The sequence below is a fragment of the Balaenoptera borealis genome (assembly GCF_965194805.1).
Source record: "Balaenoptera borealis genome assembly, chromosome: 20".
NCBI lineage: Eukaryota > Metazoa > Chordata > Mammalia > Artiodactyla > Balaenopteridae > Balaenoptera > Balaenoptera borealis.
The window spans coordinates 8349004-8376162 of record NC_138879.1 but is presented as its reverse complement, the minus strand read 5'-3'; the positions used below and the strand labels follow the sequence as shown (position 1 = coordinate 8376162).

Here is a 27159-nt window from a genome sequence, read left to right as displayed (position 1 = left end):
ATAAAGGTAATTATGTAGGCAATAATAAATGAAAGTATACTTACATATTTATTTTTATTCCCTCTCTTAACTGATTTAAAAAGTAATTGCATAAAACAGTATCTATAAACTTGTACTGTTGGGCCTAAAACATATGGAAATGTTAATATACTTGACAACAATACAAAGGAAGGTGATGAGAATGAGGTTATATTGGAAAAAAGGAAATGACACCACATGGTAATGCAAATCTACAAGAAGAAATAAAGAAACCCAGAAATGATAAATAAGAAGATTAATTTTTTTAACTGCATAAACATATTTGAGGTCTCATTTTCCCCTTTACTTCTTTAAAATACACAAGATTATATAAATAATAATAATAACATATTGTTGAGTTTGTAACATATATAGACATAAATGTATAACAAGAATATTGCAAAAAGAGGGAAGAAAGGGAACTATGTAGGAATAAAGTTTCTATTTCTTACTGGAATTAAGTTAGTGTATATCTCAAGAAGTAGATTCTGGGGAGTTCCCTGGTGGCCTAGTGTTTAGGATTCCGGACTTTCACTGCTGTGGCCCGGGTTCAATCCCTGGTCAGGCAAATGAGATCCTATGGCGCAGTGTGATGGAAAAAAAAAAAAGTAGATTCTGATAAGTTAAGATGTATATTGTAAGCCCTAGAGCAATTTTAACTCCTATAGCAACTATAGTCCTATTTTCCTATAGGAAAAGAATAAACAAATAATTTAAAAGCATGAAAGGAGAAACAGAGGAAAGGAATTATGAGACATATAAACATCAAAAAGCAAAATGGCAGATATAAATCCACCGTATCAATGGTATCATTAAATGTGAATGGTTTAAACAATCCAATCAAGTCAGAGATTATCAGACTGCATAAAATATATGTATATATACAACTATATGCTGTCTACAAGAGACACACATTAGATTCAAAGATACAAATTGGTTGAAAGTAAAAGGATGAAAAAATTATAACAAGCACATAGCAACCATAAGACAGCTGGAGTGGCTAGAATAACATCAGACAAACTAGGTTTTAAGATAAAAACTGTACCTAGAGATAAAGAAGGACATTTTATAATGATAAAGGGATTAGTCTATCTAGAAGATGTAATGATTATAAACACATGTAAACCTAACAATAGACCTCCAAAATATATGAGACAGAATCTGATAGAATTGAAGGGAGAAGGGGACAAATCAACAATAGTAATTAGGAACGTCAATATCCCACTTTCAATGATGGATAGAACTATAAGGCAGAAAAATCAACAAGGATGGAGAAAGTTATAAACCAACTCAACCTAACAGACATCTAGAGAACAGCCAACAACAGCAGAATACACATTCTTCTTACGTGCACATGGGATATTGTTTGGAACAGACCAAACCAAATGCTAAGCCAAAATCCATAATATATTTAAAAGGATTAAAAAAAAAAAAAGGATTGAAATCAACCAACTATGGTCTTCAAGCACAAGGAATTAATTAAAAATTAACAATAGAAAGAAATATGGGGGACTTCCTTGGTGGCGCAGTGGTTAAGAATCCGCCTGCCAATGCAGGGGACACAGGTTTGAGCCCTGGTCCAGGAAGATCCCACATGCCACGGAGCAGCTCAGCCCGTGTGCCACAACTACTGAGCCTGCACCCTAGAGCCTGCAAGCCACAACTACTGGGCCCGCGTGCTGCAACTACTGAAGACCGCGCACCTAGAGCCTGTGCTCCACAACAAGAGAAGCCACCACAATGAGAAGCCCGTGCACCGCAACGAAGGGTAGCCCCCGCTCGCCACAACTAGAGAAAGCCCGCGCACAGTAACACAGACCCCACGCAGCCAAAAATAAACTTATTAAAAAACAACAACATTCTAGTGCTTGTGGATGGGTATGTTGTGAGGTTTTTTTTAAATATAAATTAATTTAATTATTTATTTTTGGCTGCGTTGGGTCTTTGTTACTGTGCGCGGGCTTTCTCTAGTTGCGGCGAGTGGGGGCTACCCTTCGTTGCGGTCCACGGGCTTCTCATTGCGGTGGCTTCTCTTGTTGCAAAGCACGTGGGATCTTCCCAGACCAGAGATGGAACCTGTGTCCCCTGCATTGGCAGGCGGATTCTTAACCACTGCGCCACCAGGGAAGTCCCTGCTCACTCTCTTTTGAAAACTATTGTGCTTCGTGGAAAAATGTGCCTTATCTAGAGGACATCCCTCCAGGTTAGCTGACTTTAGCTTTCTGTCATCTTTTTTTTTTTTTAAGTCTTTATTGAATTTGTTACAATATTGCTTCTGTTTTGTTTTGGCCACAAGGCATGTGGGATCTTAGCTCCCCGACCAGGGATCGAACCCGCATCCCCTGCCCTGGAAGGCAAAGTCTTAACCACTGGATCGCCAGGGAAGTCCCTAGCTTTCCATCATCTGTGAGCAACCTTACAACTCTGTACATTGTAGGTTGCTTATAAGCATGCAAATTATGCCCTGGCTGTGATTTCCCTCCCCCCTGTGGAAAAACCAGTTTTGCTCCCATCTAATTCATTTTCACAGTCCTTGCTCTATATTAGTGTGTGCTTCTGCACTTCTGTTTTGAATCAGGTATAACATCTGCCTGGTTCTCTCATGAGTGGAATAAAATCTGTAACACATTTTCATGTTTCGTATCTGTATGAGAGTCATGATTTTACCTTTTGCTGAAAATAATCTTTTAACAAGTCGTATCTGCACGTAAGGGCTCACACATCCTATGGGCTGGTGTATAAAGAAGGTTATAAGCCTGTTTTAATTATAAGCATGCGGGATCTTAGTTCCCCGACCAGGGATCGAACCCACACTCTCTGCATTGGAAGCGCGGAGTCTTAATCACTGGACCGCCAGGGAAGTCCTTAAAGAAGATTAAAGTCAAAAGCCTTCCCTTAAAAAGGAGAGAAAAAATAGACCTTACTGAACACGAACATTGTGATGATATTTACAAAACTGTTGTCAAGTCAGTTTCCACAAAAACTCATACTTCTCCGGATCTCACATTCGACTCAGGCACACACAGCAGCATGTTGGGCTGGAACCTGAGAACCAGGAAGCGAGAATTCTGAATGAACCCGCCCCTACCAGCTGGTTCCAAGAACTCCAGGTTCAACCTACCCTTAAGGTGGTGAGAGGAAAGCTGTGTACAGTAGCTCAGCTGGCGCTCAGGAGCTCAACTAGATCTCCATGCTCTGTGGAAGCCAGAAAGAAGACTGATGGCCAGTGCCTTCTGCAAAACACAGGTGAGGTGAAAGAGACACTCTGTTTAGGCAAACCCATGCTGTGGGTAAGAAAGTCCCTTCCCACGGTGCACTTCCTTTGCCTGGCATTGCAAACAGGCACCAGGGTGTCAGGGAATTGTGTGTGCCAAGTACGCAGGCAAACTGAGGGCAAAGGGTCAATTAAGGCAAAGAGTTAGGACTGGACAGGGGTCTATTCAGAAAATGTTTACTATGGAGTCAGTGTTTGAGCACTTACAGGTTAGGTGTGCAGAGAGAGAGAGACAGAGACTGAATCAGTACTAAGAAGAGTTTTCTTTCCAGCCCATCCCCTGGAATAGTGTCACGAGTTACAGTATCATGTTCATACCTTTTTCATCCTCCCTGGGGAAGGTGATTTAAACATTTATTGGCACATCCCCTGGGTGAAAGCCAAGAACTTTGGGTACAGAATTGGAAGCTATGTGTTCAGAGGGATGGACACTGCCGTGTGTGAGCAGGGAACCCGAGTCCCAAGTCCATCAAAGCCCTGCTGTTCCAAGCTGCACCTTTCCCACTTCAACTGCTTGAACACACCTGCGTGGTTCAACCGTACTGTCGGCAGTTATTTTAAAAATTGGAAATCCACAGTACTTTAGAAAGGGCTGTGCCCCTGAATGTTCTAAGTTTTCTACAACTGATCTTGATATTATTTCTCTGAGTTGTGCACGTGTCCCAAGTGTTCTGTGTTTTGTTTTGTTTTTCTTATCAAGGCTCAGAAGTGCTGCTGTGCAATGAGTAAGAATACAGCCTGTGGGGCAACTGGATCTGGTCCCCAAGCCAGTGGCTCACGCCGTGATCTTGGGCAAGCTGCCTGAGCACAGAGGTGATTTCCTCAACTGTAAAATGAGGTTGATAATAATGCTCAGCTCCTGGAGTGGCTGTGAGGGTTGCACTCGTGCACGTGAGGCATCTCACGGTGCATGACTTCAGATGAGAGGCAGGGAAGGCTGAACAGAATGGCTACACATCAGTGCTTCTCAACGTGGCCACACGTCGGAATCACCCGGGGAATTTAAAAAACACCCATGCGTGGAAAATACCCGTCCTCAGAGGTTCTGGTTTGATTGGTTGAGGCGCAGCCTGGGCATCAGAACGTTTTAAAGCTTCGGGTGATTCTAATGGGCACCCAAGATTGAGAGCTACTTTTCTAAATACTCGGGAAATGAGATATTCTCAGAGCTCCCATCCATGGCTGCACACTAGTCTTTCAGGGAAAGATTGCTCGGGGGTCTCAACCCTGAATGGGTTCCCTGTGTTTTTCTTATAAAACTCATGTTGAGTGTGGAGTCTGTGCAAGGCCCTTCCAGCCCACGCACTTGTCCGGGGTCCCCGGGGTTTGGAACCTGTTAAAAGTGAGGTTCCATGTAACGTGTGTGTGTTTCTCATTAAGTTCTACATTCAGAAATCGGCTTCAGAGACAAAGAAAAAGAAGGTGAACTTGTCTGAACAGAAGGAGTTTCTCTTCCTTCAAGCCATGCCAGCCTATAAGCCTTCATAAAGCAGGGAAGGCGGCTCCTTTCCCTGACAGACTCTGATAGACTCCGCATTTACCAGAGTGGCTTGTTAAGACAAAAGGGTGTGCACACCCCAGCCCAGCCGGGAGATCCGAGCAGTTAAACTATTTGCTGTCTACGTCAAAGCCCCAGGACATCCAGAAATTCCCTGCACGGCCCAGCCCACCATCATGAGGCCCTGCCCGAGGAGACCCAGTTGTCTGGGCCAAGCTGTCCAATGGCTCTTGCTTTTGGCCGTGCTGATCTTCTTCCTCTTCGTCCTGCCCTCCTTTATTAAGGAAACTAATACAACGCCTACCAGGTAAGATTCTGACCCTTTCCAAGTTCCCCGTGATTTATTAGAAGAAATTGAAAAATTACAGCCCAGGGAGGGCTGGGGAAATCTGAGACACCTCTGTGTTTACGGCGGTGTCAGGGATCAGGAAGGTTGGCAGGAACCACGGGCAAGGAAGCTCAAAGGGGAGACTTGGGGGACGTGGAGGTGGTGTAACAGGGAAACAGGGTGCCATGGGGCTTGTACATCGAGGAGGTAGAAGCAGAAGTTAGAGAACTATTGGCCTGGACTCCTGAAGGCATAAGTAGAAAATAAGACTATTTTCCCCTCTGGGACTGTAAGTAATAACCCCAGCTTTGGGGTTAATTTTGACATGCCATTCTCTGTGTCCTAAAGCAAAAGATTTATCCCGTGAATTCCATTAACTTCTAAATCATACAATCCCTGAGACGTTTGTCTGTAAAATGGGAGATCACTCACTTAGGACAGTGGCTGAACTTCTGGGTCCCAACCTAATTCTTCAAAAGGACCCTCTAGACCAGTTTTCTTATAAACACATCTCCAGCGGTGAGAGATCCCTTTCTTTCCAGATTCAATGTATTTTGAATGATTTTGTTTCACTATTCTTAGAATTTGAAAGTGAAACATGCTCTCATGAAGTTTTAAAAAACACAGAAAGGTGAAGCAAGAAATAAAGGTCTCTCCATTATATCCCCATCTCTATCCAGTCTTCACGGGTAACTAACCTTAATGCTTTGGTGTACAAATAATTACTATATTATTGTAGCTAACACTTCTTTAGCATTCACTATATGCCAGGCATTATGCTTATGAGTATATGAGTAAACTGAGACTCAGAGAGCTTAAATGAATGACCCAAGTTCACTCAGCTGGTAGCTGACTCAAACCCAGGCATTTTGGTTCCATAATCTGTGCTCTTTACCTTATGTTAGACAAGCCGTTACAACAGATGGGGAAATAGATAGGTAGATAGGTAGGTGATAGGTAGGTAGGTAGGTAGATAGATAGATAGATAGACAGACAGGTAGATTGTTGGATGGTTGGATGGACGGATGGATGATGGATGGATGGATGGACAGATAGGTACCACACTATACACATTGTTCCACAGGTTGACTTTTTAAATCAACACTATATCGTGGACCTCCTTCCATGTTGGCACCTATAGATCTACTCCCTTCCTTTTCATGGCTGCATAGCATTCTATAGAACGGATATAGTTTATTTAACCAGCCCCTATCGATGGGCACTTGGGTTTTTCACATACCTTTGTGTGCTTATGTAAGTATTCCTGTAGGTAGATTTCTAGAAGTGGATTTGCCAAGATAATGGATTATGTTCACATTAAATGTCAGTGGATACCATCAAGTCATCCTCAGAAAAGGCTACACCGACAGGTGTGTGAGTTAACTCTCTCCAACCTCTGTAGCAACACTGGATCTTGTGAATGTTTTTAAAGTTTTATCATATGATAGGTAAAAGCGTGTTTCTCTTTTTAATTTGCATTTCTCAGGCCACTGGTGAATTTGAGGATCCTCTAAAGTTTATAAATCATTTCATTGTATGAATATACCACACGTTGTTTATCCATTCTGTTATTGATGGACATTTGGGTTGTTTCCAGTTTCTGGCTATTATGAATTATGAGTAAATCTGCTGTGGACATTGCTGTACAAATCTTTTTGTGCACATATTTTTTTTACTCCTGGGTCAATATCTACAGGTGGAATTGGTGTGTCATAAGGAAGGTGTATGTTTAGCTTTAGAAGAAAAGGCCTGACTTATTTCCAAAACAGGTTTGAATTTGTCTATTTCTCCCTTCAGTTTCGTCAGTTCTTGTTTCATGTAATTTGAAGCTCTGTTATCTGATGAACATGCATTTAGGATTGTCCTGACTTCAACAGTGACTGTAAAGTTACTGAATCTGCCCAAGATTGTAAGGGCTAGGAAAAGGGTGGCATATTGAGATTTCTCAATAAACTGTTTATATAACTTCATGAACGCCAGAACAGTAGAGGTCCCTGGAGGAAAGGAGTTTTTGTGTGTTGAGAGGTTCAAAGAGAAGATGGAGTCTGGGACACAGGTAGGGCTTGGATGAGTGCTCAGGGCAAGGCACTCATGTGGTGAGAAAAGGACGAACAAGGAAGCCGGCCTAAATAAGTCCTAAATCGGTGTCCTCTTTGCTTAGCCGAGAGAGAATCCACCTCAGGGAAATGAAGGGCATTTAGGAAGGTGGGACCGAGTGTTGCTGCAGAAGGCTTTCAGGCAGGGAGGTGGCCTTGTGACAGTGGTATTTTAAGACTGATGAGTCTGCCAGAAGTGAACAGGATGGATCCGGAGGAGGAGGAGGGAGTTGCCACTTTGGCCTGACCAGCCGCGGTACCCAAGGGAGACGGACGACTCCACACAGATTATCCTGGTGTGAAGCGAGGGACCAGGGCCGACTTTAGCCATTAAAACGCAAGGTGAAGAGGATCTGGACTAAGACAGAGACAGTGGAACAGGAAGAAGTGGAAAATCAGAGATATTTTGAAGGAGAGGAGTGGGAGAGAGGGAGAGGCCAAAGCGATGGGCAGTTTTGCAATTTAGAGACTGGTAATGGCCCCCCTTTCCCACAGTGCTGCCTGGGCACAGGGTGAGAGTAAAATCAGAAAGGAAAGGGAGGTGTACAACGCAGACCGCACCTGTAGATCCCTGTGGTTTATGAAGGTCATTATCATGGTGGTGTTTACACTTCATGACGCGCCATGATAATTTGAGAGTCGGAGAAGATGATTTTCAAACCCTAACCTATGCTCCAGGGGCCATTCCATGTGTTATTTCTGATCTTCACAATTGCTGTCCAAGATTAGTATTTTTATTCTCTGACAAAAATGCAGACTACGACGCTCAAAAAGGTTAAGGGGAATTTTACCGAGCCAGGGAGTAGCAAAACGGATATTTGAATTTAGGGGATTTGAGTTCCAGATCCCATGCTTCTCCACTACCTCCTATGTGTTGACTCTCAAGAGGTTTAGAGTCTAAGGGATGAGAGAGACATACACAAAGTAAGAGAATGCAGGTCATATTATCAGTAGTGATAAATGACCTCAATAAAGTCACCTGTGACAGGTGCTACGGGAGCACATGAGTAATCCAAGCAGGGGGGCGGGGTGGGGGGTAAGGAGAGCATTTGCACAGTGACTGATGGCTGTGTGACATTTCAGCAAGCAGGAACACTGCAAAGTGAGGAAAAAGCATCAGCAATGGTGCAGAAACGGGAAAAGGCAGGATGCGTTCAGGAATGGGAGACTGATGGATGAGTAAGGCAACAAACACTGATAAGGCGCTCACCACGTGCCAGGCACTGGCCTTGGAGTTATGATTACGAATCACGTGTCAAGCCTGAGAGTAGATAATACTATCATCATCACCCCCTTTTACAGATAAGAGAAGTTAAGTAGTTTGTCCAAGGTCACCCTGGTCACTGATGTTCAAACCCAGGCAGGCTAGCTCCAGAGTCCCTGCTCCCAGCCAAGACACCAGGCTGGCATCGCACCACCGTCCATGCCCCTCTATCACATCCATCCTGACATGATGTCATAAACCCTAAATTCGTCTTTTTCTGCCAGACTATGAATTTCTTGTGGGTAGGAACTGTCTTATCTGTCTCCATTTCTCCAGTAATTTGAACAGGTCCTGGACACTGTGCTTGTGTAACACAGTGTAAATGCTTGTTGATGAAAGAATGAATGTGTGGCCTTAAATAACTTTATTCTATAGCTATGGAAAGTTTTACAGTAAGGGAGTAGCTTGATTAAATGAGTGCTTTATGCAGGTTATTCTGTCAGTAGATTATAGGCTAGGGTAGGTGGCTTGGCACAGTGGTTTTGGTTTTGGTTTTGGTTTTCTTGGCCGCGCCTCGAGGCTTGCGAGATCTTAGTTCCCCGACCAGGGATTGAACCCAGGACACGGCAGTGAAAGCGCTGAGTCCTAACCACTGGACCGCCAGGGAATTCCCCGGGCACAGGGGTTTTAAGGGGGACAGGTTAGAGGCTGATGCAGTGGTTTAGGATAGAGTCCTTGGGGCCCCGGGGCAAAGAGGTTATGGTGACAGCGGGACTGGGAATAAAGGACGGAGAATAAGTAAAATCGTTGTATTTGGCTTAGAAGAAGAATGGTGGGAACAGACAAAGGGACCCTGGGACAAGAGTGACCAAGACAAGTCAGGGAGGGCTAGGATGCCAGGTAAAGGACACCTGGAAAGCCATATAGTAATGGCTAAGTCACTAGACAGGAAAATTCTCTTTTCCAAAGCTCCCAGGGATTCCCCCCAAAACGTGTGTAGCCCGGGGGCTCCCCCACGACGTCCAGTTAGAGAACCAAGCAGAGCTGAGGAGCCAGGCTTTTCTCAGCACAACACCCGATACCAACTTGCATAAATTAAATGATGCTTTTTGACAGCCTCACATCATAGTAGAAAATGAAAAGAAAATAAAGTGAATCCAATCCCTGGAGTCAGAAACCTTGATTGCCAGAAGACAGACCGGCCACCCTGCATCTGCCTTCTCCCACGGCTAGCATAAGCATTGCAGGATGAAAATCAGCTTATGTGCCCCACTCCTGCCTTCAGGAACCCCCACCCCATCTCCCGCTTGGAATTCTTCCACAGCTCCTCCTGGATGGAGAGACAAATGATAAAGTCTAAATTCCTCAGTCCAACATACACTGCAAGTAATGACCTGGCCCTGCCTGCCTGTTTGGAAGCATCTCCTGCCCCACAAGCCCCCAACCCATCCCCACTCTGTTTCATAATTACTTCCTGGCTCCAACACCACAAGTTCTCATGCCTCTGACACTGAAACTTCCTCCTCCCCACTCTTAATCCTCTTCGGAGGGGAACTCCTCCAGGAAGCCTTCCTTGCTTCCACGGTGCCCAGACAGAGCTCCTTCCTTCATGTTCCCACCGTGCTCAAACGTTCCACAGCACAATATGTGTTTCGTATTTTAACGACGCGGCTGTCCATTCACTAGACTTCCTCTCTCCTGTGGCTGGGAAACACGCCTTTCATCCGTCATCTCCAGCATCTAACATGGGATGCGGCAAATATGGTCGTCTCTCGACAAATATTTGCCGAGTATGTATATTTTTCCAACAATCAACAGTTTGCTGTTTTTTTTTTTTTCCCCTTTGGCCACGCCGCACGGCTTGCGGGATCTTAGTTCCCCGACCAGGGACTGAACTCTGGCCGCAGCAGTGCAAGCGCCGAGTCCTAACCACTGGACCGCCAGGGAATTCCAACAGTTTGCTTTTAAGCGGGGATGGACTCATGATAGGATTCGAAGCACATCTTTAAGACAGATCTTGATGCCGAAAGCTCAGCTTCTCTGTACACCGGTGCCAAATCAAATCACGGAGATGGAGTTTTGGGTGAAGTAGAAAAGGATAGCTTTATTACTTTGCCAGGCAAAGGGGGAACACAGTAGACTAGCGCCTCAAGAACTGTGCCCCCCTCCCTGGGGAATAGGGAGAGGTCTTATAGTCAGGCCTGTGGTCAGGGGTATGCAATAAGGATCAAGGCAAGAGTTTCAAAAGGGTGGGGTTGCTCACAAGATTAGGGTGTGTGCAGGGTCTCAGGTGGTCCGTCTTTCTCCTAATCTTGATGAGCTTCTCTGGTCCCTTTAATCTTGCCTCAGGTGGTTTCCTGGCTGCTCCTCCCTTGATTAGCAACTGTTCGAATCTGCCCTTTCAGGGAAGGTCATGGAGGCTGGAGTCTTGCCTACAAGAAATGGGGGACAAAAAGGCCTCCATGCTCGGGAGCCCCACAGGGCCCTGGTAGGCATCAATCTTTCAGAAATCAAGGTTGGCAGCTATGGTCTTAACAGGAATGCATCTTTCCGTTTTCTCTGTGGACAAAGTTACCTTTATTACCTATGCTTTATTTTTTTTAAAAAAAGGTCCACTGGGGCTTCCCTGGTGGAGCAGTGGTTGAGAATCCACCCCCCAATGCAGGGGACACGGGTTCGAGCCCTGGTCCGGGAAGATCCCACATGCCACGGAGCAACTAAGCCCGTGCGCCACAATTACTGAGCCTGCGCTCTAGAGCCCGCGAGCCACAATTACTGAAGCCCAAGCGCCTAGAGCCCGGGCTCCACAACGAGAGAATCCACCGCAATGAGAAGCCCGCGCACCGCAACGACGAGTAGCCCCCATTTGCCGCAACTAGAGAAAGCCCGCGCGCAGCAACAAAGACCCAATGCAGCCAAAAATAATAAATAAATAATAAAATAAATAAATTTATTTTAAAAAAAAAAAGGTCCACTGAATCATACAGATATGAGATGACAGGACTAGGTTCACGCAAACTCATTCTTAGACTCACAATCGGGAATGTAGCAGACGCTGGGAGCCACAGAGGTGCAAACATGGAGAGCTGGGGGCGCAGCACGGGTGGGGGGTGAGCAGTTCATTTCTGCCCTTGGCATCCAGTTCCAGCTCCCCAAACTCCGTGCCACCACTAAGGGTTCTTTATTGGTCAGAGTAAGTTTCCAGACCCATTGCCAACAAGTGCAGCTTAGTTTTGGGTAGTGGACGGTGATGCCCCTTCCCTCATCTCTCCTGGAGACTGGTTTGACGTCCACTTGAGACACAAAGATAGATACTAGTTATGCTTCTCAAGTCCCTACAGCCTTCAGCCTTCATCCAAAGTCATCTCTGTCTCTAGGAATCAGCATCGAGAGAACATTAAGGAAAGGTCTCCGGAGTTGCTGCAAAAGCCTACGTCCCAGGCACCCACTACCGGAAGCAGGACGACCGCCCACGTGGAGTCAGCACAGGGGACCAGCATGCAGGACACCCCCCCCGAGGCCACAGCCAACACAGCTGGAGAGGGCAGAGGAGCGGAGGCTGGCAAGGCCAGTGCCGAGGAGCCAGACAGAGCACCCAGCACAGCCAGGATGGCAGCACCGGAGGCGCAGGCGAGCAAGGACACCGCGGGGGACACGCTGCCCCCGAGAGCTCAAGTCGGGGGGGTGGCCTCTGGCTGGACGGAGGCGCCGCCGCTGAACAGTCAGGACCCGAGGACAACCAAAGGGTCAGGGGACCAGAGCGCGAGGCCGACGGCCCCAAGGATGGTGCCCACGAAGCTGCAGGGCAACGCAGCAGCTACAGCAAGGACGCCCCTTCCAGAAAATCAGGCTGGGGTGCAGACCCCTGCGGGAGCGGGGCCGACGGGAAGGGGAGTCCGAGGAGCCACCACAGAGGCCGTCCCACCCAAGGACAGAGCCCAGGCCACCCCGTCCTCAGCCCCTCTCCAGAGCCCCACCACCCAGAGAGGCCAGAGATTGCGGGCCGCCAACTTCAAGTCTGAGCCGCAGTGGGATTTTGAGGAAGAATACAGCCTGGAGGTGAGCGGCCTCCAGACGGTGAGTTTTCCTGCACGCCCCCCCCCACCCCCGCCGACCCCGCCCTGAGGCCCCACCCTCTCCCTTCCCTCCCAGGCTCCGGTCCTAAGCTCTGCCTCGGCCCACCCATGCTCTCCCCCCAGCACTGCTCTCATCCCATCCTTCCTTGTTATAATGGCCAGAAGCAGGGCAGGGAAGGCAGGTCCCAGGGTGTGAGCGAGAAGGCCCTGTCCTGGGCCTCTAGGAGCCCAGAGGGTCGTCAATCCCAGTGAGAGAGTGTGACCTGCACCGGAATCCCGTCCTGCGGCAGGGGAAGGGGCAGGAACCAGCAGGGACTAAGGGACCAGAACACCCAGGCCAGCCCTGTTCTCCCTGCATAGATAATTCTATGACCCTCCCTCTCTTCCCTCCCTAAGAAAAACAGCCTGGGCCCGCAGCAGCTGTGGGAAGGGAGCCTTCAGAACATGGGTGTTTACACACATCACTGCAACCACGCACAGCCCTGGGACCCATAGCATGTTCACAGGCTGGTCCGCTCCTCTCACACGTAGGAAGGTACATTTGCCTTGAGGGCTGAGAACCACTGGTTCCCTGGGAGCCCTCCTGACCACAGTAGGCTGGGATGATCGATGGCGGGGGTGGGGGTGGGGCCAGAAGGCCCTGGGAATAGGATGGAAGAGGTAGCAGAGACCGACGCTTTCCCAGCTTTGAGGCCTGCTTTCTGCCCCTGCCTCCCCACACCCCCACCCCTTGGCCATGGCCTTCCTGGGCCTCTCCCTGCCTGACCCGTTCTCCTGCATGTAGACCTGCCCTGACTCAGTGAAGATCAAAGCCTCCAAGTCACCCTGGCTCCAGAATCTCTTTCTACCCAACCTCACCCTCTTCCTGGACTCCAGACACTTCAACCAGAGCGAGTGGGGTCGCCTGGAGCACTTTGCTCCACCCTTCGGCTTCATGGAGCTCAACTTCTCCTGTGAGTCCTTGCCCCGGGGGCCAGGGTGTGCGCTAGGCCCCAGCAGAGGGCCATGCTTTTTGTGTCTGGTCCGCCTCTTCCCTGGCGGCCACCAGCCCTGGGAGAAATGCCACTGGATCCCTGGCCCTTCCAGGGCTCTGAATGGAGTCCCCTCATTGCAGTGGTGCAGAAGGTCGTGTCCTGCTTCCCCCCGGTGCCCAGGCAGCAGCTGCTCCTGGCCAGCCTCCCTGCTGGGAGCTCCCGGTGCATCAGCTGTGCCGTGGTGGGCAACGGGGGCATCCTGAACAACTCCCAAGTGGGCCCAGAGATAGACGGCCATGACTACGTGTTCCGGTGAGCTCCCCTCCCCGGCCCCCTCCCACCCCCTCTCCTGCAGAGCTGGGCTCTTCTGAGAGATCTGAGAGGGTGTTCCGTGCCTGTATCTGGAAGGCGGGGTTCCTGGGCTCTCCAGAGAGTTTCTGTACATCAGTGCTGTCTCCCCGTTTCTCCTTCCTTTCCACGCGTCCCCCTCCTGCACTCATGTGTTCTGTCTGATTTTGTCTTTCCGTCTAGACTGAGTGGAGCTGTCATTAAGGGCTACGAACAGGATGTGGGTACTCGGACGTCCTTCTATGGCTTTACTGCCTTCTCCCTGACCCAGTCACTCCTTATACTGGGCAATCGGGGTTTCCGGCATGTGCCTCTGGGAAAGGTGAGCAAAGAGGAATGGGCCTGGCCGCACACAGACTTTGGATAAGGGAGGATGCAGGTGAGACAGGGAGACGAGCATCCTGCGTCTGAAGCCTGTGGCCGGTACAGCCTCCGTCCATGCGAGGGGCAAGAGCAGGGAGGAGAGCCGGGCCAGGCCTGAGAAGAGCAGGCGGGAAGTCTGGAGTCAGAGCCAGGCCACCCCACTGAAGGCAGGACTCCTGGACCACACGCTGTCCTTGGTCCTCAGGATGTCCGCTACCTGCACTTCCTGGAAGGCACCCGGGACTATGAGTGGCTGGAGGCACTGCTTCTGAATCAGACCCTGGTGACGAAGAACCTCTTCTGGTTCAGGTACTCACCTCCCCTTACCCCTGGTCGAGCTGTGTAGTGAGCAGCTGTGAAGGGCTGGACAGGTGGGGACAGTCTTAGCTATCACCTAGAGATGGGGTACCAGTCATGCCCATGACCCTGACTTGGCCCACACCAGGAGAGGTAAGAGAACTGAGCCTGAAGGACCCGTTCCTGCCCACAGGCGCAGGCCCCAGGAAGCTTTCCGGGAAGGCTTGCAATTGGACAGATACCTGTTGCTGCACCCAGACTTGCTCCGATACATGAAGAACAGGTGAGAGCAGTAAGCCCGTGGAAGGGGCCAGGTCCCTCTCATCCTTGCAGCCTCCTGACAGCTGGGTGGCTGGGGTATTTCACAGATTCCTGAGGTCTAAGACTCTGAACACCGTCCACTGGAGAATATACCGGCCCACCACTGGGGCCCTCCTGCTGCTCACTGCCCTTCAGCTCTGTGACCAGGTGAGGCTCTGCTTCTGGAGCAGGCATACCTGGAGAAACAGCTCTGGGGTAGTCCTGGGCCTGCTCAGCATGGGATGATGGCTGGGCAGGCGGCACACCCCTCTGGGGTGGGGGGAGTGTCATGACTGTGGATACTTGCATGTGTGCAAATGTGCATCCAGGGGTCCTGCACCCAGACCCCTAGGGTTGGAACCAGGATAAAGGGCCCTCACCCCCAACACACACAGAGAAGAAGCCTGGGAGACACAATATAGGCCTTATTTCTCCTCCAACCTTCATGTAGGTGAGTGCCTATGGCTTCATCACCAAGGGCCACGAACAATTCTCTGACCACTACTATGATAAGTCATGGAAACGAACGATCTTTTACACCAACCATGACTTCAAGTTGGAGAGAACGCTCTGGAAGCGGCTCCATGATGAAGGTATTATCCAACTCTACCAACATCCTGTAACTGCCAAACCAACCATGTGACTGGAGCCTGGGCTACAGAAGTCTCTTCAGCTGTTCCAAGATGCAGGGCGCAGTGGGAGCCTGGAGACTCTTCAATCATCTTCCCAGCTCCTGGACCAGGCTCCGAGCCCCTCCAGACTTCCGAGGGAACACTGGTACATAGGAGAGGACACCCTCAAGATGGCAAATGACCGACTGACGTTTTGGAGACCTTGGAAATTTGCTGCAGGGTCTGTTCCATGGAGGTGGGGACTCCATTCTTGAGACCAAGGAATTTTAACTGAACCTTCACTGTTCAAAAGCTACTTGACACAGAAGAAAGAGCCTGAACTTACAGAGACATGTAGATTTGGGGTTGAATTCCAGATCTTCTACTTAGCAGCTGTGAAATCTTGAAGGCATTCCTGCATTTCACTCTAGATTGTCTAGAAGACCCTTCCAGGGGTTATCTGATTCTAGAAGGGTCTGCAACTTTCCTTGTCTTTGAGCTACCTGACAACTCTCTGGGTTGTAGAAAACTGAGTAATAAAAATGATTTTTGTCCATGGAGATGCAAATAAGTTTTGCAAATGAAATGAAATGAAAAATGATTCCCCTGTGTATAGTGACCAGTTTTGTTCCTATTATCGAATTAATTTTAGCATTCCTGACTGCCTATATGTGTGTCGGGACTTTGGGTTCTCCTCTGAACCAGTTTTTACTAGTTCCTTCACTAATTAACGAGTTAAATAAAACCTCTGATATGTGTGATTTTTAAAAAAAATTTTTAATTAATTTATTTTTTTATAAAGCAGGTTCTTATTAGTTACCTATTTTACACATATTAGTGTATATATGTCAATCCCAATCTCCCAATTCATCCCACCACCACCACCGCCCTGCCACTTTCCCCCCTTGGTGTCCATATGTTTGTTCTCTACACCTGTGTCTCCATTTCTGCCCTGCAAACTGGTTTATCTGTACCATTTTTCTAGGTTCCACATATATGCGTTAATATACAATATTTGTTTTTCTCTTTCTGACTTACTTCACTCTGTATGACAGTCTCTAGATCCGTCCACATCTCTACAAATGACCCAATTTCGTTCCTTTTTATGGCTGATTAATATTCCATTGTATATATGTACCACATCTTCTTTATCCATTAGTCTGTCGATGGGCATTTAGGTTGCTTCCATGACCTGGTTATTGTAAATAGTGCTGCAATGAACATTGGGGTGCATGTGTCTTTTTGAATTACGGTTTTCTCTGGGTATATGCCCAGTAGTGGGGTTGATGGGTCATATGGTAATTCTATTTTTAGTTTTTTAAGGAACCTCCATACTGTTCTCCATAGTGGCTGTATCAATTTACATTCCCACCAACAGTGCAAGAGGGTTTCCTTTTCTCCACACCCTCTCCAGCATTTGTTGTTTGTAGATTTTCTGATGATGTCCATTCTAACTGGTGTGAGGTGATACCTCATTGTAGTTTTGATTTGCCTTTCTCTAATAATTAGTGATGTTGAGCAGCTTTTCATGTGCTTCTTGGCCATCTGTATGTCTTCTTTGGAGAAATGTCTATTTAGGTCTTCTGCCGTTTTTTATTGGGTTGTTTTTTTTTTTAATATTGAGCTGCATGAGCTGTTTATATATTTTGGAGATTAATCCTTTGTCTGTTGATTCGTTTGCAAATATTTTCTCCCGTTCTGAGGGTTGTCTTTTCGTCTTGTTTCATCTCCTTTGCTTTGCAAAAGCTTTTAAGTTTCATTAGGTCCCATTTGTTTACTTTTGTTTTTATTTCCATTACTCTAGGAGGTGGATCAAAAAAGATCTTGCTGTGATTTATGTCAAAGAGTGTTCTTCCTATGTTTTCCTCTAAGAGTTTTATAGTGTCCAGTCTTATATTTAGGTCTCGAATCCATTTTGAGTTTATTTTTGTGTATGGTGTTAGGGAGTGTTCTAATTTCATTCTTTTCTCTTCATTCTTACATGTAGCTGTCCAGTTTTCCCAGCACCACTTATTGAAGAGACTGTCTTTTCTCCATTGTATATCCTTGCCTCCTTTGTCATAGATTAGTTGACCATAGGTGCATGGCGTTATCTCTGGGCTTTCTATCCTGTTCCATTGATCTATATTTCTGTTTTTGTGCCAGTACCATATTGTCTTGATTACTGTAGCTTTGTAGTATAGTTTGAAGTCAGGGAGTCTGATTCCTCCAGCTCTGTTTTTTCCCTCAAGACTGCTTTGGCTATTTGGGGTCTTTTGTGTCTCCATACAAATTTTAAGATTTTTTGTTCTAGTTCTGTAAAAAATGCCACTGGTAATTTGATAGGGATTGCATTTAATCTGTAGATTGCTTTGGGTAGTATAGTCATTTTCACAATACTGATTCTTCCAATCCAAGAGCATGGTATATCTCTTCATCTGTTTGTGTCATCTTTGATTTCTTTCATCAGTGTCTTATAGTTTTCTGAGTACAGGTCTTTTACCTCCTTAGGTAGGTTTATTCCTAGGTATTTTATTCTTTTTGTTGCAATGGTGAATGGAATTGTTTCCTTAATTTCTCTTTCTGATCTTTTGTTGTTAGTGTATAGGAACGCAAGAGATTTCTGTGCATTAATTTTGTATCCTGCAACTTTACCAAATTCATTGATTAGCTCTACTAGTTTTCTTTTTTTTTTTAATTAATTAATTTAATTTATTTTTGGCTGCATTGGGTCTGCATTGCTGCGCGCGGGCGTTCTCTAGTTGTGGCAAGCGGGGGCTACTCTTCCTTGTGGTGCGCAGGCTTCTCACTGCAGTGGCTTCTCTTGTTGCGGAGCATGGGCTCTAGGCACATGGGCTTCAGTAGTTGTGGCACATGGGCTCAGTAGTTGTGGCTCACGGGCTTAGCTGCTCTGCAGCATGTGGGATCTTCCTGGACCAGGGCTCGAACCAGTGTCCCCTGCACTGGCAGGCGGACTCTTAACCACTGCACCACCAGGGAAGCCCTTAGTAGTTTTCTGGTGGCATCTTTAGGATTATCTATGTATAGTATCATGTCATCTGCAAACAGTGACTGTTTTACTTCTTCTTTTCCAACTTGTATTCCTTTTCTTTTTCTTCTCTGATTGACATGGCTAGGACTTCCAAAGCTATGTTGAATAACAGTGGCGAGAGTGGACATCCTTGTCTTGTTCCTGATCTTAGAGGAAATGTTTTCAGTTTTTCACCATTTAGAATGATGTTTGTTGTGGGTTTGTTGTATATGGCCTTTATTATGTTGAGGTAGGTTCCCTCTATGCTCACTTTCTGGAGAGTTTTTATCAGAAATCGGTGTTGAATTTTGTCAAAAGCTTTTTCTGCATCTATTGAGATGATCATATGGTTTTTATTCTTCAATTTATTAATATGGTGTATCACATTGATTGACTTGCGTATATTGAAGAATCCTTGCATCCCTGGGATAAATCCCACTTGATCATGGTCTATGATCCTTTTAATGTGTTGTTGGATTCTGCTTGCTAGTATTTTGTTGAGGATTTTTGCATCTATATTCATCAGTGATACTGGTCTGTAATTTTCTTTTTTTGTAGTATCTTTGTCTGGTTTTGGTATCAGGGTAATAGTGGCCTCATAGAATGACTTTGGGAGTGTTCCTTCCTCTGCAATTTTTTTGGAAGGGTTTGAGAAGGATGGGTGTTAGCTCTTCTCTGTGATAGAATTCACCTGTGAAGCCACCTGGTCCTGGACTTTTGTTTGTTGGAAGATTTTTTAATCACAGTTTCAATTTCATTACTTGTTCATATTTTCTATTTCTTCCTGGTTCAGTCTTGAAAGGTTATACCTTTCTAAGAATTTGTCCATTTCTTCCAGGTTGTCCATTTTATTGGCATAGAGTTGCCTGTAGTAGTCTCTTATGATGCTCTGTATTTCTGCGGTGTCTGTTGTAACTGCTCCTTTTTCATTTCTAATTTTATTGATTTGAGTCCTCTCCCTCTTTTGCTTGATGAGTCTGGCTAAAGGTTTATCAATTTTGTTTATCTTCTCAAAGAACCAGGTTTTAGTTTTATTGATCTTTGCTATTGTTTTCTTTGTTTCTATTTCATTTATTTCTGCTCTGATCGTTATGATTTCTTTCCTTCTACTAACTTTGGGTTTTGTTTGTTCTTCTTTCTCTAGTTCCTTTAGGTATAAGGTTAGATTGTTTTCTTGAGATTTTTCTTGTTTCTTGAGGTAGGCTTGTATTGGTATACACTTCCCCCCTAGAACTGCCTTTGTCGCATCCCATAGGTTTTGGATCGTCGTGTTTTTCATTGTCATTTGTCTCTAGGTATTTTTTTATTTCCTCTGATTTCTTCAGTGATCTCTTGGTTATTTAGTAACGTATTGTTTAGCCTCCATGTGTTTGTGCTTTTTACGTTATTTTCCCTGTAATTCATTTCTAATCTCATAGCGTTGTGGTCAGAAAAGATGCTTGATATGATTTCAATTTTCTTAAATTTACTGAGGCTTGATTTGTGACCCAAGATGTGATCTATCCTGGAGAATGTTTGGTGTGCACTTGAGAAGAAAGTGCAATCTGCTGTTTTTGGATGGAATGTCCTATAAATATCAGTTAAATCTCTCTGGTCTATTGTGTCATTTAAAGCTTTTGTTTCCTTATTTATTTTCTGTCTGGATGATCTGTCCATTGGTGTAAGTGAGGTGTTAAAGTCCCCCACTACTGTTGTGTTACTCCCGACTTCCTCTGTTATAGCTGTTAGCAGTTGCCTTATGTATTGAGGTGCTCCTATGTTGGGTGCATATATATTTATAATTGTTATATCTTCTTCTTGGATTGATCCCTTGATCATTATGTAGTGTCCTTCCTTGTCTCTTGTAACATTCTTTATTTTAAAGTCTATTTTATCTGATATGAGTATAGCTACTCCAGCTTTCTTTTGATTTCCATTTGCATGGACTATCTTTTTCCATCCCCTCACTTTCAGTCTGTATGTGTCCCTAGGTCTGAAGTGGGTCTCTTGTAGACAGCATATATATGGGTCTTGTTTTTGTATCCATTCAGCGAGCCTGTGTCTTTTGGTTGGAGCATTTAATCCATTCATGTTTAAGGTAATTATTGATATGTATGTTCCTATTACCATTTTCTTGATTGTTATGGGTTTGTTTTTGTAGGTCCTTTTCTTCTCTTGTGTTTCCCACTTAGAGAAGTTCCTTTAGCATTTGTTGTAGAGCTGGTTTGGTGGTGCTGAATTCTCTTAGCTTTTGCTTGTCTGTAAAGCTTTTGATTTCTCCATCGAATCTGAATGAGATCCTTGCCGGGTAGAGTAATCTTGGTTGTAGGTTCTTCCCTTTCATCACTTTAAATATATCGTGCCACTCCCTTCTGGCTTGTAGAGTTTCTGCTGAGAAATCAGCTGTTAACCTCATGGGAGTTCCCTTGTATGTTATGTGTCATTTTTCCCTTGTTGCTTTCAATAATTTTTTTTGTCTTTAATTTTTGTCAGTTTGATGACTGTGTGTCTCAGCGTGTTTCTCCTTGGGTTTATCCTGCCTGGGACTCTCTGCACTTCCTGGACTTGGGTGGCTATTTCCTTTCCCATGTTAGGAAAGTTTTCGACTATAATCTCTTCAAATATTTTCTCAGGTCCTTTCTCTCTCTCTTCTCCTTCTGGGACCCCTATAATCTAAATGTTGTTGAGTTTAATGTTGTCCCAGAGGTCTCTTAGGCTGTCTTCATTTCTTTTCATTTTTTTCTCTTTATTCTGTTCCATGGCACTGAATTCCACCATTCTGTCTTCCAGGTCACTTATCTGTTCTTCTGCCTCAGTTATTCTGCTACTGATTCCTTCTTGTGTAGTTTTCATTTCAGTTATTGTATTGTTCATCTCTGTTTGTTTGTTCTTTAATTCTTCTAGGTGTTGGTTCTTTAATTCTTCTAGGTCTTTGTTAAACATTTCTTGCATCTTCTTGATCTTTGCCTCCATTCTTTTTCCGAGGTCCTGGATCATCTTCACTATCATTATTCTGAATTCTTTTTCTGGAAGGTTCCCTATCTCCACTTCATTTAGTTGTTTTTCTGGGGTTTTATCTTGTTCCTTCATCTGGTACAAAGTCCTCTGCCTTTTCATTTTGTCTATCTTTCTGTGAATGTGGTTTTCCTTCCTCAGGCTGCAGAATTGTAGTTCTTCTTGCTTCTGCTGTCTGCCCTCTGGTGCTGATATGTGTTAATTTTACATTTGTATGAGTTAGAATTTTACCCTTAAAAAAAAAATCATCTTTCAACATTTCCTTAGGCTGCTGTTTTCTAATCTGTAAAATGACTTTTGGGGTATCCTTTTCACAAGGAAATCACTGTATGTGAAAAGCCTGATGCAACAGGGAACTTGTTTTCCTTCTCCTTTCATCCTTTTATCATCCCATAAATCTGCATTTTCTAAAACCCCAGGAACAGAATTTGGGCTAAGCCGAAGACACTTCAGTTTACCTTACCTCTTTGAGTTCTATCTCCAGGATTTGAACTCTGAAGCCCAGAAGAGCTCTGGGGAGTGGCGGTGGGGGCGGGGTGGGGAGCAAGCTCCCTTTTAGACTTAATTCTCAGGTTCAGAAGCTAATATCAGTAGGTCTCTATCTGCTTTGCTCAAGAAGGGTGCAGTACCAACTGGGCGGCAGGCAGCAGCATCTCAACGCCCCCTTCTCTGCGGTGCCCAGCTTTTCTTTTTCAAATTTTCCTAAGCTATTCCTACATGTTTGTTCTTTCACATGAATTTCAGTATCTGTTTAGGATCACATAGTATCAGTAGAGGACGTCCAAATCTGCCTCCTCAAATTTAAACTCAGGCTACCCAAACATAAAGCCTGAGCCTCTTTTATCTGGGTCCAAATTTACTCACTCTGAGTGAATTAGAAAAGAGAAGTCAGCTAGAGGCATAAGAATTAGAAAAGAATCTGTATGCAAATGATATCATACTATATGATAGAATAAATATACTAGCCTGCCTGCTTCAACTAAGACCCCATGCAACCAAATAAATAAATAAATAGTTTTTTTAAATAGAATAAATATACTATATAATATTGATATAGTAAGGTAGCAGGGTATAAAATTAACATACAGAAACCAATATTGTTTATGTTCATAAACATAAACAATAACCAGGGAAAGGATATAATGTAGAGAAAACCCACTTACAATAGCAGCTAACAAAATAACATACTTAGCAGTAAATTCAACAAGAAATGTCCAAAATCTATACAAGGGAAACATTAAAATACCCCTGAAATGTGACTTGCCTGGCAGTCCAGAGGTTAAGACTTCACCTTCCAATGCAGGTGGTACGGGTTCGATCCCTGGTTGGTGGGCTAAGATCCCCCCCAACATGCCTCAGGACCAAAAAACCATAACATAAAACAAAAGCAATATTGTAACAAATTCAATAAAGACTTTTAAAAAATGGTCCACATCAAAAAAAAATCTTAAAAAAAAAATACCCCTGAAAGACACAAAAGTAGGTTTGGACAAGTGGAGAGTCATCTTTTGTTCTTGGAAAGGATGACTCATATGTAATAAATGTGTCAGTTCTCCCCAAGTAAATTTATAAATTTAATGTAATTCCAATAAAAATACCAAAACATTTTTTCTAGATCCTAAATGCATACTAAAATTCATATGGAAGAATAAACATGTAAGAATAGCTCGGAAAACCTGAAAAAGAAAGGCTACAAGGGAAGTGTAGTCCTGCCAAATATTAAGATTTACTATAAAGTCTCTGTTGTTAAAACAATGTGGTACTGCTGCGTGAATAGACAGACGACCAGCTGAATGGGATGGAAAGCCCAGAAATCTACCCAAGTACATATGGACATCACTGGGTCAAAATAGACTTTGTAACTAATGGTGCTCAGACAACAGAAAGCTATTTGGAAAGAGATCAAACTAGATCTGTAACTTGCCCCCCACACAAGAATAAACTCCAGATGGTTCAGAGATCTAAGTGTAAAAAATGAAATGCTAAGAGTACTAAGAATTTATGGGTGAATACCTCTTTGACTAAGGTGTAGGGAAAAGTTTTCTAAACATGACTCAAAGTCCAGAGGCAAAGAAAGATCAATAAATGTGACTACATAAATATAGTAAAATTTTGTATGGCGAAAAAATATTTTCCATAAATATCATGGTAAAGGGTTAATATCTCTAATTTTTTTTTTAATCTGATAAAAATGGAAGGAAGTAAGACCCAAAACCCAATAGAAAAATGCTCACAGAACAAGAACAGCAACAACTCCCTCAGAAAAGATATAAAAATGGCCCTTAACCATGTGAAAAAATGTTCAGCTTCACTCATAAGGGAGATACAAGTTGAAATGACTCTGGTATACCGTTTTTCACCTTTCAGATTGGCAAAAATTAAGAAGCTTGACAATCATTTTCCTGGCGGGGCTGTAGGGAAACAGGAACTTCTATAATAGCTCGTGGAAATGCAAATTTGTACAGCCCTTGTGAAGGGGAATTTGGTAATCTCAAACAAAAGTACATATGTGTTTACCTCTTTTTTTTTTTAATTTACTTTATTTTTATTTATTTTTGGCTGCATTGGGTCTTCATTGCTGCATGCGGGCTTTCTCTAGTTGTGGCGAGTGGGGGCTACTCTTTGTTCCGGTGCACGGGCTTCTCATTGCAGTGGCTTCTCTTGTTGCAGAGCACGGGCTCTAGGCGTGCAGGCTTCAGTAGTTGTGGCGCACAGGCTCAGTAGTTATGGCTCGTGGGCTCTAGAGTGCAGGCTCAGTAGTTGTGGTGCACGGGCTTAGTTGTTCTGCACGGGCTTAGTTGTTCTGTGGCATGTGGGATCTTCCCAGACCAGGGCTCGAACCCCTGTCCCCTGCATTGGCAAGTGGATTCTTAACCACTGCATCACCAGGGAAGCCCTGTGTTTACCTCTTGACCCCCCAATAAAATCCCTTCTCTAGGAATTTACCCTGAAGATACGTCTCCAACAATACAAAAATAAATATGCACAAGATTGTTCACTGCAACATTGTCTGAAATTGCAAAATATTGGAAACTGCTGAAATCCTTAAACATACGAAATGTAAACATAAAGACTGGTACATCCATACAGTGGAGTACAATGCAGCTGAAATAAAATGAGGAAGATCTACATGAAGAGACAGGGAGTGGTTTCTAAGACATATTGTTAATAAGTATTTTTTTTTTAAGTAAAGACAAAAGAATATTTATAATATTTATACGTTTTATGTAGGAAATAAGAAAATATACATGTATCCGTTTATTTTTGCGAAAAGAAACACAAGGAAAAGGTACCAAAAACTAGTGAGACTGGTTAAGCAAGGGGGAAGAGTGAATAGGAACAGGGTGGCAGGAGGGAGGGACTTCCCTGGGTGTGCTTTTTGGCATAGTTTTGCCTTTGTACCTTACATACTCAAACAATATTAAAATCAGCAAAGATGGAGGGAAATCCTGAAATGGGATACAAAGAGAAACAAATGAACCTAACTGTATTAAAATGTTATTCATAACCACACAGAAGCAGAAAAACTATATTTCAACTATATGTCCTCAGAATAAAGACAAAAAGTGTAGAAAACAAACTTATGGTTACCAAGGGGGAAAGGGAGGGGGGATAAATTGGGAGGTTGGGACTGACATATACACACTACTATATATAAAATAGATAACTAACAAGAACCTACTGTAAAGCCAGGGAACTCTACTCAGTACTCTCTAATGACCTATATGGGAAAAGAATCTAAAAAAGAGTGGATATATGTATATGTATAACTGATTCCCTATGCTGTGCACCTGAAACCAATACAACGTTGTAAATCAACTATACTCCAATAAAAATTAATTTAAAAAAAAAGAATAAAGACAAAAAGAACTGCAAACAAATACTGAATTCTAATCGGTAGGTTTGTTTTACACAGTGCTGTGGCTTAGTAATTCTGAAATCACTTTCAGTGTATTACAGAATTAAGCAAGTAAGTAAATATATTAAGGATAATGGGAACCAAATTTCTCATTAATAGAAAAAAAAATGTACAAATATGGAAAGGGGCAAAATTATAGTGAACAATGAATCTTATGCAGTTGGACTGGAATTGGAAGTATCAGTATGAACTTGTGAGGATAGATAGATAGAAAGATAGATAGATAGACAGATAGAATTATATATAAAGGGATTTTTTTATGAGTGTATATACACACACACACATATGTTTTCTAGTTCTGTCAACTGATAAGGCCTAGAGGCAATGACACTCCAATAACAATGACCACAGGCAGTGCCCAGATCTTGGGTTCCTAAATATAATACCATTTTCCACTATACAGAACCAGGGCTTTTTGGGAAAATGGCTGATTCCACAGCTGGGGTATGGAAGGTACAAAATAAACCTGGAACATTTTATTATCCCAGAAAGTAAGGAATTGCTTAAAGAATGGGGGACATATCAAAAGAACCATAGAAGCCAGATTGCAGGAGCTCCCATTGGCTAAATATGGGACAGTCTGAGATTGAAAAGAAATGATAGTAACGAATTTCAACACATTGAATGCAACAGGAATCCATGAGTCCATACTGATATAAATAAGTAAATAATGAAGAAGAAAAAAATGCTTTTTCTTATAGTAGAACACCACAGTGGACCTGAAACAAACTGACAGATATTTCTCCAGCAAAGATGGGTTTATTCGGGATCAGCAGAGAATTGCAATTTGGGGTCTGCAACCAAGACAAGCCACGTGCAAGTCCCCACAAGGCAAGGGAAGGAAGTAGCTTTTAAAAGAAAGGAAAAGAAAGTTGGAAGGGCTATAGTAAACAAAGAGCCCATGGCTTTCATTGGCTGAGTCTTTGCCGTGGTCACAGGGCGTGAGAGATCCCCCTCCTGGTCTCCCAACTCTATTTAATTGAAATTTCCATTCATTAGTATTTTATTGCAGGGCAAAGGAAACCATAAACAAAATGAAAAGACAACCTATGGACGGGGAGAAGATATATGCAAATGATGCTACTGACAAGAGAGTAATTTCTGGGACTTCTCTGGTGGTCCAGTGGTTAAGACTCTGCGCTTCCAATGCAGGGGGCGCAGATTCGATCCCTGGTCGGGGAACTAAGATCCCACATGCCACGCAGTGTGGCAAAAAGAAAAAAGAGTAATTTCCAAAATATACAAACAGCTCAATATCAAAAAAAACACTCTCAAAAAATGGGCAGAAGACCTAAACAGACATTTCTCCAAAGAAGACATACAGGTGGCCAACAGGCACATGAAAAGATGCTCAACATCGCTAATTATTAGAGAAACGCAAATCAATACTGCAGTGAGTTATCATCTCACACTGGTCAGAATGGCTATCATTAAAAAGTCCACAAATAATAAATGCTGGAGAAGGTACGGAGAAAAGGGAGCCCTCCTACACTGTTGGTGGGAATGTAAATTAGTGCAGCCACTATGGAGAACAGTATGGAGGTTCCCTAAAAACTAAAAATAGAGCTACCATATGATCCAGCAATCCCACTCCTGGGCATATATCCGGAGAAAACCATAATTCAAAAAGATACATGCACTGCGATGTTCATTTCAGGATAGGGAAGGCTATTTCAGGAATAGCCAGGATAGGGAAGCAGCCTAAATGACCACCAACAGAAGAATGGATAAAGAGGATGTGGTACATATATACAATAGAATTAGCCTTAAAAAAGAATGAAATAATGCCATTTGCAGCAACATGGATGGACCTAGAGACTGTCATATTAAGTGAAGTGAGTCAGACAAA

At 44.1% G+C, this 27159-nt stretch overlaps 2 protein-coding genes across 38 annotated transcripts in view; one reads left to right on the top strand and one right to left on the bottom strand.

Moving 5' to 3' along the window:
• The window catches only part of METTL23 (methyltransferase 23, arginine), a 143845-nt gene that overhangs the window by 72553 nt on the left and 44133 nt on the right, over positions 1-27159 (bottom strand). For 3 of the 32 annotated variants that reach the window (XR_014238277.1, XR_014238279.1, XR_014238248.1), the window contains one exon: positions 3140-3251. The exons of 25 other annotated variants lie outside the window; for them this stretch is intronic. The gene's annotated coding sequence lies outside the window, so the exon portion shown is untranslated. Of the gene's footprint in view, positions 1-3139; positions 3252-10681; positions 10851-10962; positions 10978-27159 lie in introns of those variants that run through there. 4 more of the 32 variants (XR_014238278.1, XR_014238280.1, XR_014238252.1 and 1 more) reach the window with 2 other exon arrangements.
• ST6GALNAC1 (ST6 N-acetylgalactosaminide alpha-2,6-sialyltransferase 1) lies at positions 3154-25841 on the top strand. 6 transcript variants are annotated; one of them, XM_082371192.1, is made up of 11 exons: positions 3157-3264; positions 3993-4105; positions 4673-5097; positions 11796-12495; positions 13279-13447; positions 13609-13780; positions 14000-14138; positions 14385-14488; positions 14670-14759; positions 14845-14944; positions 15228-25841. In XM_082371192.1, exons 3-11 carry the CDS (start codon positions 4967-4969, stop codon positions 15417-15419), a joined length of 1797 nt encoding a protein of 598 aa, XP_082227318.1. In that variant the 5' UTR covers positions 3157-3264; positions 3993-4105; positions 4673-4966; the 3' UTR covers positions 15420-25841. The 6 variants fall into 6 exon arrangements, with proteins under 6 accessions (XP_082227320.1, XP_082227318.1, XP_082227321.1 ...); XM_082371194.1 differs by lacking the exon at positions 3993-4105 and having other exon boundaries at positions 3154-3264; XM_082371195.1 differs by having other exon boundaries at positions 3993-5097; positions 11796-12477.

Coding starts and splice junctions, on each gene's coding strand:
- ST6GALNAC1 (XM_082371194.1), top strand. CDS start 4,967: ATGAGGCCCTGCCCGAGGAGACCCAGTTGTCTGGGCCAAGCTGTCCAA. Junction 5,098..11,795: donor ACTAATACAACGCCTACCAG/GTAAGATTCTGA, acceptor CTCTGTCTCTAG/GAATCAGCATCGAGAGAACA. Junction 14,489..14,669: donor AAGAACCTCTTCTGGTTCAG/GTACTCACCTCC, acceptor TCCTGCCCACAG/GCGCAGGCCCCAGGAAGCTT.